This window comes from Hoplias malabaricus, chromosome 2 (genome assembly GCF_029633855.1).
Source record: "Hoplias malabaricus isolate fHopMal1 chromosome 2, fHopMal1.hap1, whole genome shotgun sequence".
NCBI lineage: Eukaryota > Metazoa > Chordata > Actinopteri > Characiformes > Erythrinidae > Hoplias > Hoplias malabaricus.
In genome coordinates, this window is record NC_089801.1 from 6,952,951 (window position 1) to 6,968,722 (window position 15,772).

Here is a 15,772-nt window from a genome sequence, read left to right on the forward strand (position 1 = left end):
CCTAACAAATGCTCACTTCAGCTGTACGCGGAAAAGTAGTGTAGATAAATTAAAAGCTAACCACATACCTTCAGCCCCGCTGCTACAAATGCATAGAAATCACATTTAAACCAACTGCTCTTCTTGGTGTTTTAGTAGTTCGTCTTCTTCTTGAGCTTAACGCCTGTTAAACCGCTGACTGTTGCCTAACCGCCCCCTACTGAGCCGGAGGGGGAAATAAGGCTTACTGCAGTCTTTCTAGAGGGAACAAAAAACTGACTCTACGACGGAGATTAAGGGAGTTATTGTATAAAGAAAATGAGATTTCGAGAATAAAGTCAGAATTCTGAGAATAATCTCGGAATAATTCAGAAAATAAAGTCAGAACATTTAAGGAAACACCGTTTTGGGTTATTATTTATTATATGTATGGTCCTGATGTGGCAGAGGACTGAGTATTTATTCCTGAAATCTATACCATAGTAAGACTTCAGCAATTCACCTCAATTACACTGTGGCTGTGTCTGCCTCTTTATACGTGCAGCGAATTATTTTTCTCAGAATTATTCTGAGATTATTCTGAGAATTCTGACTTTATTTTCTGAATAATTTTTTTTAATGCCATGGCCCTAACACGCCTTCGTATAACACGCACCTAAAACGAGATATTAATACCTAAATACAACAAACACTGACCATAAGACTTTCTGAACACGGGGAGAACACACCAAACTCCTCACAGACAGTCGCCCGGAGCGGGACTTGAACCCACTCCTACTAGGCCTTTTCACCTGAGGGCCTGTCAGAGCTTACACATCCTGAATCCAGACAAATGCAGTAGAGCATTAGGCAATATTCAAAACAAAACCTTCAGAGGCCAAGCAGGTGAACCACTGGAACGGCTCCTCAGTCTCATATTTCCTCCCACGGTCCAAAAACACACGTTGGTAGGTGGATTGGTGACTCAAAAGTGTCCGTAAGTGTGAGTGAATGTGTGTGTGTGTGTCTGTGTTGCCCTGTGAAGGACTGGCGCCCCCTCCAGGGTGTATTCCCGCCTTGCGCCCAATGATTCCAGGTAGGCTCTGGACCCACCGTGACCCTGAATTGGATAAGCGCTTACAGATAATGAATGAATGAATGTTAGTACTGCCTTGATACAAGAAGATGAGTCACAGATATTTTTGTTGTCCAAAGAAAAACATATCTAAAAAATATTAAATATTAACTAATATTAAAAGTCAATGTAAAATAGAAGTCAACGTAAAAAGGTTATTTCAGAGTCAATTTGCAGAATTTCATTCATTCATTCATTATCTGTAACCGCTTATCCAGTTCAGGGTCGTGGTGGGTCCAGAGCCTATCTGGAATCAATGGGTGCAAGGCGGGAATACACCCTGGAGGGGGTGCCAGTCCTTCACAGGGCAACACAGACACACACACACACACACACACACCTACGGACACTTTTGAGTCGCCAATCCACCTACTAACGTGTGTTTTTGGACTGTGGGAGGAAACCGGAGCAGCCGGAGGAAACCCACGCGGACACGAGGAGAACACACTTTGGAGAATTTGTTCCTCATGAAATTTTCACAATGAGAAGGACACCTGCTCTGTTCAAATGATGTAGATTGAGATACATGTTTTCCTTTGGACAGCCAAGATATGCCAATAGTCCCTGCTTCAAGCACCACTTACACTTCCTGCTCTCTCCTGCAGCTTGAATGTCCTGGACTGGTAAATTAAGTTTAAGATTGAGAATAAGGATTTATGTACAAGGCACAATCACACACACACACACACACGCACACAGGGGTGCACCCACATGTTCATGTGTATGACTGCAGACAGACAGAAGCCTTACTGTAGGTGATGGCCAGGGTGCAACAGGTCAGCAATGATTTAATGCTTCCTAGTTCTGGAGGAGTGCAGGTCGGGCAGTGGTCTTTTCTACAGATCGGATTACACACTGCACTTCTTGAATGTCATGTTTGATGGCAGAGCCCTATTCTCACTATTTATTCAGGCCTACTTCCGTATTCTTTTGCCGATATGATAATGAGGGGGTTGTCAATCACATATATAACAGTGTCTGTCCCAGTCCCATTGACCGATCCACATCAGGCTGTGAATGCCTTTCTCCATCATCAGCTGCTTCTGAAATGTTGGAACAGGAAAGGCTTCATACAGTCGTCAGAGAGCTGAGTGGAATTAGATTTATGCCGAAAGCATTGAAAGTGACTTTTCTAGTTTCAAACAAACAAAAACAAAAGCGTCTAAAAATGACATTATTAACAACCCTCTCATTACTGTACAGAGAAGGGAATATGAAAATAAATTATTAAAAAGGAAATGAATAAATACATAAATTATAAATAAAATGAATAATGTAACTATAATAAATTAATTATAAATAAATAAACAGTCAGCAGGTGAAATAAATTAATATGAATAATGTACAGTAGGGTGGCACAGTGGTGCAGCAGGTAGTGTCCCAGTCACCAGCTCCAGGGACCTGGATTCGTGGGATCGATTCCCACTCTGGGTGACTGTCTGTGAGGAGTGTGGTGTGTTCTCTCTGTGTCTGCATGGGTTTCCTCCGGGTGACTGTCTGTGAGGAGTGTGGTGTGTTCTCCGTGTCTGCGTGGGTTTCCTCCGGATGACTGTCTGTGAGGAGTGTGGTGTGTTCTCCCTGTGTCTGCGTGGGTTTCCTCCGGGTGACTGTCTGTGAGGAGTGTGGTGTGTTCTCCCTGTGTCTGCGTGGGTTTCCTCCGGGTGACTGTCTGTGAGGAGTTGGTGTGTTCTCCCTGTGTCTGCGTGGGTTTCCTCCGGGTGACTGTCTGTGAGGAGTGTGGTGTGTTCTCCCTGTGTCTGCGTGGGTTTCCTCCGGGTGACTGTCTGTGAGGAGTGTGGTGTGTTCTCCCTGTGTCTGCGTGGGTTTCCTCCGGGTGACTGTCTGTGAGGAGTTGGTGTGTTCTCCCTGTGTCTGCGTGGGTTTCCTCCGGGTGACTGTCTGTGAGGAGTGTGGTGTGTTCTCCCTGTGTCTGCGTGGGTTTCCTCCGGGTGACTGTCTGTGAGGAGTGTGGTGTGTTCTCCGTGTCTGCGTGGGTTTCCTCCGGGTGACTGTCTGTGAGGAGTGTGGTGTGTTCTCCCTGTGTCTGCGTGGGTTTCCTCCGGGTGACTGTCTGTGAGGAGTGTGGTGTGTTCTCCCTGTGTCTGCGTGGGTTTCCTCTGGGTGACTGTCTGTGAGGAGTGTGGTGTGTTCTCCCTGTGTCTGTGTGGGTTTCCTCCGGGTGACTGTCTGTGAGGAGTTGGTGTGTTCTCCCTGTGTCTGTGTGGGTTTCCTCCGGGTGACTGTCTGTGAGGAGTTGGTGTGTTCTCCCTGTGTCTGTGTGGGTTTCCTCCGGGTGACTGTCTGTGAGGAGTGTGGTGTGTTCTCCCTGTGTCTGCGTGGGTTTCCTCCGGGTGACTGTCTGTGAGGAGTGTGGTGTGTTCTCTCTGTGTCCGCGAGGGTTTCCTCCGGGTGAATGTCTGTGAGGAATGTGGTGTGTTCTCCCTGTGTCTGTGTGGGTTTCCTTTGGGTGATTGTCTGTGAGGAGTGTGGTGTGTTCTCCCTGTGTCTGCGTGGGTTTCCTCCGGGTGACTGTCTGTGAGGAGTGTGGTGTGTTCTCCCTGTGTCTGCGTGGGTTTCCTCCGGGTGACTGTCTGTGAGGAGTGTGGTGTGTTCTCCCTGTGTCTGCGTGGGTTTCCTCCGGGTGACTGTCTGTGAGGAGTGTGGTGTGTTCTCCCTGTGTCTGCGTGGGTTTCCTCCGGGTGACTGTCTGTGAGGAGTGTGGTGTGTTCTCCCTGTATCTGCGTGGGTTTCCTCCGGGTGAATGTCTGTGAGGAGTGTGGTGTGTTCTCCCTGTGTCTGTGTGGGTTTCCTTCGGGTGACTGTCTGTGCGGAGTGTGGTGTGTTCTCCCTGTGTCTGTATGGGTTTCTTCCGGGTGCTCCGGTGTCTTCCCATGGTCAAACAACACATGTTCTGGACCCACCGTGACCCTGAACTGGATACGCGCTTACAGATAATGAATGAATGAATAATTACAGTATTCTTTATTAACCTTCATTATATATAAATTATACATTGAGTGAGTTATATATTGTTTTATTTATTTATCCTTTTGACTTACAGTCAAGGTTTACGTTCAGTCAATTACAACTATCTGTTGACCGTGGTGGCCAAGTAGTGAGGCTTATACAGAAAAGGAATATGTTTACGTTATCAGACCCTTTATTTCACCGATCGCTAACAGGAAAAAGGCTGAAAACTTTTTAAGACAAACCACATCCTCCAGCTTTAATATTGTGTAACTACAATGAAACTATGCAGTTTATCACATTTTCTTTCTGTTGAGTCTGCTGTGAACTGAGGGGCGGATGTCATTATATGATTTACTGTAAACTAGGCAGTAAACTTAAGACTTATAATGCAATCCAGCAAAACAGTAACAAACTGAAAAGCGGTTACAGACAATAAATGAATGAATAAATGCTGTTTAAAGAGAGTAGCCTGTGTTGTTGTGAATTTGGCTCCAATGCAAAATGGCAGAAATTTCTTAATGCACCTATAGTCAATAGCTGGTCCTGGCCCAGGTTATATCTGGTCTAACAAAAAGGCAAAACCTGATGCTACAAGCCCGTTTTACGTGGGCTAACCCGTTTATAGGTTTAACATCATGTGAAGCCGTTTATCTCCCGTAGCAGGTACGTTTGAAGAACAAACCGACGACATTATAAGACTGTAGGTTTGTGTGTGTGCTTGTGTTTGTAGCGTGTGGGAGGGGCGAGCAGTCTACACTGCAGTACTGTCCCTCGTACTGTAAACCTGTGGTCATGCCGTCCCCGCCTGGCGCTTCAGAAAGGTGTCTTGGTCAGAAACACATGCCACCGCTGCGTGTTTTTTCCCGCAGCGGGAAAACAGAGTATCTCCTTCCTCCTCTTCCGCGCCCGTGTCCCCGATGGAATTAGACTGTGACTTCACCGGGCACCGGGGGCACTCCGCGGACACGGAACTTAACGGCGGAGCCAGGGGGCTTTACGCTATCGGTATCGCAGAATGCCGTTCGCCAGTCGCACACAGAATGGGTTTCCAAAGGCCGCTGCCTTCAGGATCACCTAGGAGCTCTATCAGCGGGATCTAAAGGGAGAAATCACTGCCTGGGTTATGGCTTCTTGCCCGGGAAAGACGAGCCAGCCCCCGGGCGCGTGTAACGGGACCGCTGCGGACTTCTCCAATGTGGACCAGGAGCTGTACGACTATCAGATGCACACCAAGATGTGCAAGAAAATAGCGCAGCTAACGAAGGTAGGACGGCCGTCTAATCGTTAGTGGAATCTGCTATTGCTAGGCAATATGTCCGTCACCGCTGCAGCTGTGTGTGACCGGGCAGTACACCCTCTGTCGTTAAGCAAGACGTTGCTTAGTGATAGTGTAGGCTTTTCTAACCCCTCAGAGGCGGGTGTTATTTACCACAAACACAGCTAGTGTATTAGAACATAGTAGCCATTTGTGGGGCATAAAATACCTGTTTAAAGCAAACTAAAATCATGACCCCAGTCTCACATGAATAATTTCTTTCTTTGACTACAGATATCACCAACATTCAAGCTCCTGCCAAGTTAGAAATACTGAAATGTAACTGTTCAGAACCATACAGCTAACATTTTGGAGGTACTATCTCAAATGTAGAATTAGCTTGTAGCTTCATGTGGTAGGGAATTACTCCTTTATTAAAGAAACAAAAGTGCCCATTTCATTCATAGGTTTGTTTTAATATTATTCAAAATATTCTGATATTGAAATGTAGCTTTAATTTTACAATACAGTTCTTATTGGTTTGTTTAAGACTATTTTTGTTTCAAAATCATGCCCTCGTTCATATAGAAACTTCTAGATATATTCCAGGTGGGACAGGCTCATATCTGGTGAATGTATCTAACAAGAACACAGTGTTTTTGCTGAGAAGACCCGAATAGCGCTCTCTTGCAGGGCATTTCCTAAACGTGAGCAGGTAATGTGTGAGTATGTGAGTGAGTGAGTTAAAAGCCAGTTCCATGAGTTGCTGTGCATTTCAACAAGACTAAAGTTCTGCTGTGGAGATAACATGATTCACAATAACACGATCCACGCTAGAGACGCTCTACAGTTAGTTCTACTGTGCAGAAGCACTAAGAGCATTTTAAGTGTCAATTTGAATCCGCACTAAGTGGTGAAGCTACCCATAGCTTGTTCAAACGTATCAACTCTTCCCTCTTTTCTCTCCGTCCAGGGCCTGGCACTGGGTAAAATGAAGAGCCCAATTAAGTATGAATTGTTATTAGGAAACCATTAGCGTTGAACCTGCTTCACTGTATTCAGTGTGAGACAAAACTACATGTACAAATACACACTGAAGGCATAATGTAGCCCATTACACTTTCATCCATTTGTAACAAGTCAGAGAATGTGTGCATTGCAGGTTTTATTACAAATGGAAAACAGCAGCACACTCACTGAAGAAATAGGCCAAGGCTGTATATCCATGTCCACTGGTATATGTGTGTGTGTGTGTGTGTGTGTGTGTGTGTGAGAGAGAGAATGAGAGAGAGAGAGAGAGAGAAAGAGAAAATGCATGTGTAGTAGGAGTAGCAGAACAGCCGGTTGAGATATTTTTTCCCCCCCTCACGCCATGTAAATACTCCTACTTGTTATCTTTAGCCAAGTGTGTATGTGTCTGCAAGCGAAGCCCTATGAGTCATGACTAGGCTCGGCTGAGCTACATGGACTGAGCTTCTGCCTTATGGTAAACATAACAGCAGTAGCAGCCTTATGCTTAAAGTCACAAACAAAGTGACTAAAAATATTAATGAAAGAGATTGATTATGCATTTTGCAGTGTTTCTACGCAACTCACATGAGATTATGAGCCAGCTTATGCTCCATAGAAAGGGTCACCCACATGGGGGTGGCTTACTTAGTGTTACACCAATCATTCCTTCCTTCCTTCCTTCATTCATCCTCTTCAGGGTTGTGGTGGGTCACCGAATCAGTGCACTGAAGACAGAAACACACTCTGGACGGAGTGGCAGTGCATCACAGGGTACCACCCCAGTAAACAAGGAACGTCCCTGGACGTTCAAAATAGGTCTAAAAGTAGTCTGTCCGTCAAGGATATATTTTAAACGTCAATGGACGTCCCAAATCCATCTTAATAAGTTAGTTAAGTGGTGAACAATCGATAACGTCAGTGGACGTCCAAAATGCATTTTATACAAGTAATTTATTTCGGGACCAATTAATAACGTCAATGGACGTCCAAAATACGTCTAATAGTCGTCTTTTCAATGTCTGTGCTTGGACGTCTTTTCAACTTTCATTTTCAACCTTAAGAGAACGTTGATTAGACGGCAGTCATTACGTTATTTCAACGTTGAATCAACGGCTAAATGTTTACTGGGACACACTCACCCAGTCACTTGCATACACACGCACACACCTGTGGACACTGCTACATAGTCATTCCACCTACGACAGTGTTCTGGACTGTGTAAGGAAACCGGAGAACACAGAGGAAACCCACAGTGACCTGTGGCAGGCGCCTGGAGCTGTGTGGCAGTGACACCATGTCTAACCCCACTTTGTCTCCCCTTACACCAACCACTGCAGCTCAAATACCCATATAGGCTAAACACTGAGTATACAGTGTATATATTCACTCTCATTAAATAGTGCTAGAATTCTGATATAATTTTAAATATTTGATCTTTTCGTTCAGGTATTTTAAGTGTGAAATGCTTGTATTGTAAGTTCTCGATGACAGTTGATTGGGTTTACTTCTTGTTTAAACTATAAGTACATGTTATAAGAGACAAAGTCTGGACAGACAACATAAAGACTGCGAGGATGTCACAGAGAACATTCCAGATCATTTATCATCATTCTGCCCTGGCGTCGGTGACAGACTGCTTGGCGTCATGGCAACATGACCCGCTGACAGGACAAGTAAAGATGTTGGAACCTGATGATACCCCAGTTGTGGGGGCGGATGAGTGGGAGAGGGACAGTGACGCTGTAAAATGACCCCTGCACTTTCAAATATACCCCCATGCAAAATGAGAGGGAACAAAATTAACCAAGACTTTCTCTGCTTTTGTTGCAGTAACAATCTCTACTCTTCTTTGAAGGCTTAACGTTTCATAGTGGAACTTATAGCTTACTGAAGTCTGATTATTAGTTTAGAAATGCCACTCAAGTTAATCCCACAAATGGAACGGCATACCACAGTTCAGTGCCGACAAATATGGAGTATGGTGCCAATAAGCGCATAAATGTATGCTTATGAAGGTACAGATCTGTATTCACTAGGGTTAGAGCAGAGTCCCTGCTCGAGCAAAGCACAGATCAGTGAGAACTGGTGATATCAGCTGCTGCGAGGTTTCTTATTCCTGCTTCAATGCTTCATACATATCTCAGCCTGGGGAAGTGTCTGCAGAAGCCATTCATAGCTCACTTGTGAAGATCTTCAGGTCTTAGATCTGATTTTCCTTTTTTTTTCAGTGCTTTGCTGGGAGCTGTTTTCTTTACAGTCCCTGGCAGCCGAAGTCAAAGTCAAATTATTTTCATTACATCTCAAGCCATGTGTTTAGTGAGGAACACAGTATTGTTTCAACAGATCACAGTGCTGCATTTAGCACAGAGCAGCTGCTGACAACAGACATTAAATACACCACAAGCACGAGGATGTGTATACAAAAATACAGTTGAAACAGATGTATACATTGTGCAGTGACTAAATCTTAAATTGATTTCACTTCTGATTTTTTTGGGTGCCATGCTATTGACAACTGGAGGACCTGGAGGTTGTGTGTTCGATTCCCGCTCCGGGTGACTGTGAGGAGTGTGGTGTGTTCTCCCTGTGTCTGCGTGGGTTTCCTCCGGGTGACTGTCTGTGAGGAGTGTGGCGTGTTCTCCCTGTGTCCACGTTGGTAGGTAGGTTGGTAGGTTGATTGGCGACTCAAAAGTGTCCGTAGGTGTGAGTGAATATGTGAGTGTGTGTGTTGCCCTGAGAAGGACTGGCGCCCCCTCCAGGACATAATAATGATTCCAGGTAGGCTCTGGACCCACCGTGACCCTCATTTGGATAAGCGCGTACAGATAATGAATGGATGGATCACCTTTGGCTGCCCAAGTTCCCGATACCAGTATTCAAGATCAGTTTAAGTTTCCAAATTGTGTTCTTGATCTGCCTCAAATGCAAAGGACACATCAGTTTGTGACTTTAAGATTGACTTTAAATGTCCTGTCATTCCCTGTGGTGTCATGACTTATGTAATAATTGGTTATTCATGTATGTATTAGGGCGTCGCGGTGACGCAGCAGGTAGTGTCGCTGTCACACAGCTCAAGGGACCTGGAGGTTGTGGGTTCAAGTCCCACTCAAAAAGTGTCCATAGACAGTGAATGTGTGTTTGTTGCCCTGTGAAGGACACACGTTGGTAGGGGAATTGGTGACTCAAAAAAGTTTACATAGAAAGTGAATATGGATGTGTGTGTGTGTTGCATTGTGAAGGACTGGTGCCCCCTCTAGGGTGTGTTCCTGCCTTGCACCCAGTGATTCGGGGTAGGCTTCGCACCCACGGCAACCCTTAACTGGATAAGCGCTTACAGACAATGAATATGAATGAATGTATAAGTGCACACCAATAATAGTAACTGTCATCAGGCCAGAGAACCAAACATCCTATCCACTTAAAAGTAGTGCAGTATAGTGTCTCCTGTATAGAGCTGAGTAGATATTTCCTTTTCAAAAAGGAAAAGCTTGGCTAAGGTGGCTGGCAGAGTCTTAGTGACAGCAGGTGAATTAGTGTGGGTCTAGTGCAGGAACAATTCTCAAAACCACAGCTCAAAACACCATTGGAGTGAGTGCAGCAAGGCAGTTGTCATAACAGCATGGGCTTGAGGATAGCACTGCCACCACGGTGGCTAATTTGAGGCAGGTTGGGACAGCAGCCAGCTCCAACGGACATTCACCCCCGGTTCTTTGCGTGCCATGGTTAAACTGGCGCCACAGTGTTTGGCTGGATCATGTAGCACTAAGTAGAGAGCTTGTGCATTAAAAAGCTTAAAGATCTCATTACAACATCTTTTATGTGGACGGCCTTCAAGTAAATATGGGCCGAACATGCTTGTGCTGACGTGACCAAGGACCATGCGTAGTCAGTTCTAGTATTCTCTTATCAGTGATGACCTTTTAATCTGACATCCCAGATGTGAAAATGCCATTGCAAAAAAATATTATGTGATTTATGCTCAGCCTTCGTGGAAAAAGAATAAGCTTTAAAAAATATTTTATTAATCCCCTTGGGGAAACTGAGTCTTTGCATTTAACCTTTCTGTGGCAGTATACACACACACACACACACACACATTAGTGGCCTTGAGAACACACACCCAGAGCAGCGGGCAGCCAGCCAACGTATCTGGGGACAAGTTGGGGGTAAGGTGCCTTGCTCAAGGGCACTTCAGCAGTGGATGTTGAGGGAGGTGAAAGCACTGTTCCCTCACTCATTCCTCCCACATTTTTCCTTCCAGTTCTGCTCAAGGCCACAGCTGCCCCCTGAGATAACAGATGATGTGGAATTTAGAGGTGTTCTATAATATTTATTCACAAAAAATTCATACATGGAAGTGATTCTCTTAATCTTTTGAGTGTGTGGCAAAACGTATCTTTACTGATTTTATTTAATTCACTGTGAGGAGGAATGTTAGTGGCCAAAGAATCAGAGGCCAGCTTCACAAAAGCTTTCCCTTAAAGTCAGCACTAAGGCTTTCTTAAGAATTTTCTTAAATGTAATTTAACAAAGTCTTAATTGTTTTCTTAAGATTTTTCTCAACTTTTTTTTGTTTGTTGTTTTCTGTAGACAATTTTTAATGAAGCCATTCATGCTGCATTTTACATTTGATATATACCATACATTTAAAATAACACCCATTTATAATATTTTATATAATTACATTTGATATATACCATACATTTAAAAAAAAAAGACCATATTTCTAGTATTTAGTTAAATCTGTGCAGCTGATGACGTAGAGAGGTATCAAAAGAAGTGTTCAGAAATGTAAGTATACAAGAATTAGAAGTGAGGGAGGAGGAAATATCCAACAGAAAAAAAACACAGTTTCAAGTTAGTCATTTTTTAAGTGTGTCATTTTTTCCTAACTTTAACTGTGAGAACAATCTCCATAATGTGGTTAAAATAGACATTTTTTATAGTAAATCATTCATTCATTCATTGTCTGTAAGCGCTTATCCAGTTCAGGGTCGCGGTGGGTCCAGAACCGACCTGGAATCATTGGGCGCAAGGCAGGAACACACCCTGGAGGGGGCGCCAGTCCTTCACAGGGCAACACACACTCACACATTCACTCACACCTACGGACACTTTGAAGTCACCAATCCACCAACCAACGGGTGTTTTTGGACTGTGGGAGGAAACCGGAGCACCCGGAGGAAACCCACGCAGACACAGGGAGAACACACCACACTCCTCACAGACAGTCACCCGGAGGAAACCCACGCAGGCACAGGGAGAACACACCACACTCCTCACAGACAGTCACCCGGAGGAAACCCACGCAGGCACAGGGAGAACACACCACACTCCTCACAGACAGTCACCCGGAGGAAACCCACGCAGACACAGGGAGAACACACCACACTTCTTACAGACAGTCACCCGGAGGAAACCCACGCAGACACAGGGAGAACACACAACACTCCTCACAGACAGTCACCCGGAGCAAACCCACGCAGACACAGGGAGAACACACCACACTCCTCACAGACAGTCACCCGGAGGAAACCCACGCAGACACGGGGAGAACACACCACACTCCTCACAGACAGTCACCCGGAGGAAACCCACGCAGACACAGGGAGAACACACCACACTCCTCACAGACAGTCACCCGGAGGAAACCCACGCAGACACGGGGAGAACACACCACACTCCTCACAGACAGTCACCCGGAGGAAACCCACGCAGACACGGGGAGAACACACCAAACTCGCCACCGTGTCGCATTTTTTGCTGTATTTTTAAATGGATCATTTTAGGGGCTTACCAGGACTATACTCAGTGAATACTAATGTTAATAAATTGTTAAGATCATATTTTTTAAGAATACCAATTGTCCTGAGAATTTTTCTTAAGAAAAAAGTTAAGGAAAAAAAATGAGAAAACCCTTAAGAAGATTTTTGAAGAATACAGTAATCCCTCGTTACTTCGCGGTTCATCTTTCGCAGATTCGCTACTTCACGGGTTTTTTTAAGCGGGCTTATGGCCTGTAGGTGACAAAATATATCATTTACAAGTGTTTCTTACAAACAGTAACATCCGAGTGAAATTTACTTACGCTAAATCACAGCTTAGGAATTACTGTATTAAAGAAACTGAAAAACAGCTGAAAAACATTACAGAATGACTGTTTAATGCAAAGGGAGGGTTGTTAACAGTACAGTGAGGGTTTTAAAAGTCCAAATAGTCATTAAATACATGAAAATATATCCTCTACTTTGCGGAAATCACTGGGGTCACTGTAAATAAACATTAATCTTAAATGTTATCTTAAGTGTGAAAATTTTTAAAAGGAAATTCACATTTAAAAATATCTTCATTCTTAATGTGTGAATCCGGCCCCAGTGCAGTGCTGATGTAATACTGATGCGGACAGTAGTCCTTTTTTTTTGTTCATGTTTCCAATTGTATTTGCCTATGTGTGCATAGGTGATATATTCTCTCAACACTAAGAATGAGGAGCAAGAAGCAACCTTGCAGACACTACGGCGTGTTACCACAGAGACACAGGGCTCCCTCCAGCCAGCCACGAGTCAAGATGAGGAGTGGGAGGAGTCCACATCTACCCTCAGGACTCGGCTTTTAGAGCTGCAAGCCACAGTAGAAGAGGTTTAAAAGTGCATGCACGCACTCACTACACGTCCTTCTGTTTTGCCACTCACAATGTTTATTAATGTTGCTATGTTTGTTCTTTAGGTAGAGGAGCGTGGGCAGAGGGCAGAGATTGAGTATGCAGAGCGCATGGCAGTGTTAACCCAAGAGACTGCAGACCTGCGCCGAGACTACCAAAGTTTACAGACCGACAGAGACAGCCAGTGTAAACTCCTGCATCAAATTCAGGAGGAGAATAAACGTTTAGAAGAGGAATGCCAGCAACTACGGCAAGAAAGGGACGAGGGCACGCAGAGAGAGGAGGATGAGAAGAAGCGAAGAGAGGAAGAAGAGAAGAAGAATGAAGGCGAGGTGCTGAGGAGAGTCGGAGAGGAGAGGAAGAAAGTGGAAGAGGAGTGTGAGAAGCGATTGCACTCACTGAAAGTGGAGCTCAAGGCCCTGCGAGAGGACAGAGAAATGGAAGAGGAGCAGTGGAGGAAAGAGAAGGATGAGTGGAGGAGCAGGATGAAGGCCATAGAGGAGGAGAGGAGGGAGGAGCAGGAAGCAGCAAGGAAAAGTTTGCAACAAAGCCTCAGTGAACATATGAGTCAGTGGCAGCAAAGAGAGCAAGAGAACCGCAAATCCCAGAATGCAGTGCTACAGCAGAGATTAAAGAAGGCAGAAGCAGAGTTGGAGGCACAAGAACAGAGGCTGAATGAATGCAACAGACACAATAGTAAATTACAAGAGAGAATGGAGGTATATGCATGTATACACACGCACACACACACACACTGCAGTAAACTGATCAGAAGCTCATAGAGCTGTGAGCACCCAGCAACAACAAGCAGCACTGTTGGTCTGTTTGTATGTGAGGATGTGATCAGGATGCTAGTGAGTGGTGTGGGTAGCTGAATGAGACAGAGATTTCAGTGTCTTTCGCAGCTGTGTAGAAACAGATGGCTGAGACTGGCCCTTACTTACTATAAAAAAGAGATTATATAAGGCATAGCAGAGCAGAGAGAACGATGACCTATACTACAGTCAACAATGAGTAATGAATTCTACACATACTTACAGTAACAGTTTGTATACATCTTCAGTGTAGAAGCTCACAAGGTCAAGAGAGTCAAAGCTAAATTCAATAGAATCAGAAGACAAGTTAATGGAGTCAGAAGTCTATTTGGGTAAAATAGGTCACACTGAGCCAAACCCTGGCACAAATTGCTTGTTACTGTCAGTCGTTAGAAAATGGGGAAAGGTTTCAATTTGAACCCTGATCATCAATACTTCTCTGGATTGGCTACAAAGACAAAGTTGTATGTGGCCGGATAGGACAGATTTTTCCTTGTTTTTTGTGTGTACGAAGTGACATTATGTGGCTACATATTTAATTTGACAGCGTATGACAGTCTAGAGCAAATTTTGCACTGGCCTCACAAATGAGAATGTATGGCCAGATGTTTCAAAACATGTTTACCTTATATATTATGTTGTGTTTACAATGAACTAACATGCTTCATTATAAGAAAACAGTCAAATATTGCTTTTTCACATTATAATAACAGACTGAGGACTACTAGCTTTTGATCACTTTGACCTACTACAAAATTCAAAAGGCTTTGAGCAAATCCTCCTAGTTTTTCATATGGATCACTGAAAATCACAGGGCTTTATCTTAATTTGAATCCACAGCTTTAAAGTGTCTATATCAGCCTTAAAGGAACACTAGGTAGTATGTTCACCTTAAAATTGTAGCTTCAAAATCATTGTGATGCTTCACTGAGCTGTAATAGTGGGAATAGAGCCTTTGTCTTTGCTACTCTGGACTCAGCACTGCAGAAACTGCACTATGTAATTTTTGGAGGCAGGTAGGAAAACACTTTTCCTCCCCTTTGATTTCAGGGCATTGCTGTAAAAGTGAATTACACTCTGCTAATGTAGGGTGAGCCCCGGAGTAAAACTACCAAATCTTACCTAATGTTTCTTTAAATCATGTGCTAATTATAAAATATAATAATAATAATAATAATAATAGTGGCACAGCAGGTAGTGTCGCAGCCTCACAGCTCCAGTGATCTGGAAGTTGTGGGTTCGATTCCCGCTCCGAGTGACTGTCTGTGAGGAGTTGGTGTGTTCTCCCTGTGTCTGTGTGGGTTTCCTCCAGATGCTCCAGTTTCCTAACCCTAACCCACAGTCCAAAAACACGTTGGTAGGTGGATTGGCAAGTCAAGTGTCCGTAGGGTGTGTGTGTGTGTGTGTGTGTTGCCCTGTGAATGACTGGCGCCCCTCCAGGGTGTATACCTGCCTTGCGCCCTATGATTCCAGGTAGGCTCTGGACCCACCGCGACCCTGAACTGGATAAGTGCTTGCAGATAAGATAAGCTAAGCTATATAATATAAAAATAGCCTTTATTGTCATTGCACATGTACAACGAAATTGAGCAGCAATCCTTAAAGTGCTAAAACAAACAAAAACAGTAGAAACATGCAGTTTTTTTACAATATAAATAACAATTATTGCATAATGAATGACTGAATGAAAGAATAATAATAAAAATCATATATATTTCCCAATCTTTGTACTAGCAAATTCAATGTGTACTTAACACTACTGACTATTTAAAATCAAGTAGTCTTTTCCTCCTCTTTGTTTTATCTATTCAGGAGCTAGAAGAACAGCTGGAAAATGGTAGGCACCAAGTTGCCGAAGCAGAAGGAATTGCTAAAAAAGCAGAGGAGGAGCTAATTGTGGCTAAAGAACGATTGCTGCTCCAAGAGAATGAACTGCAAAGCAAATCAGGTTAAAAAAAATCCCTTAT

At 44.0% G+C, this 15,772-nt stretch overlaps 2 protein-coding genes across 7 annotated transcripts in view; one reads left to right on the forward strand and one right to left on the reverse strand.

The window, feature by feature from the left end:
- The window catches only part of tasp1 (taspase, threonine aspartase, 1), a 20,800-nt gene extending 20,598 nt beyond the window's left edge, over nt 1-202 (reverse strand). For all 4 annotated transcript variants that reach the window (XR_010800320.1, XM_066660234.1, XM_066660233.1 and 1 more), the window contains exon 1: nt 69-202. The gene's annotated coding sequence lies outside the window, so the exon portion shown is untranslated. The remainder of the gene's footprint in view (nt 1-68) is intronic.
- Nucleotides 1-15,772, forward strand: part of fam184b (family with sequence similarity 184 member B) — a 27,894-nt gene that overhangs the window by 2,072 nt on the left and 10,050 nt on the right. Inside the window, exons 1-4 of one of the 3 annotated variants that reach the window (XM_066660225.1) lie at nt 4,406-5,327; nt 12,789-12,968; nt 13,056-13,709; nt 15,618-15,753. In XM_066660225.1, the coding sequence (XP_066516322.1) occupies nt 5,187-5,327; nt 12,789-12,968; nt 13,056-13,709; nt 15,618-15,753 (1,111 nt within the window). In that variant the 5' untranslated portion in view covers nt 4,406-5,186. Of the gene's footprint in view, nt 1-4,405; nt 5,328-12,788; nt 12,969-13,055; nt 13,710-15,617; nt 15,754-15,772 lie in introns of those variants that run through there. The other 2 variants (XM_066660224.1, XM_066660226.1) reach the window with 2 other exon arrangements.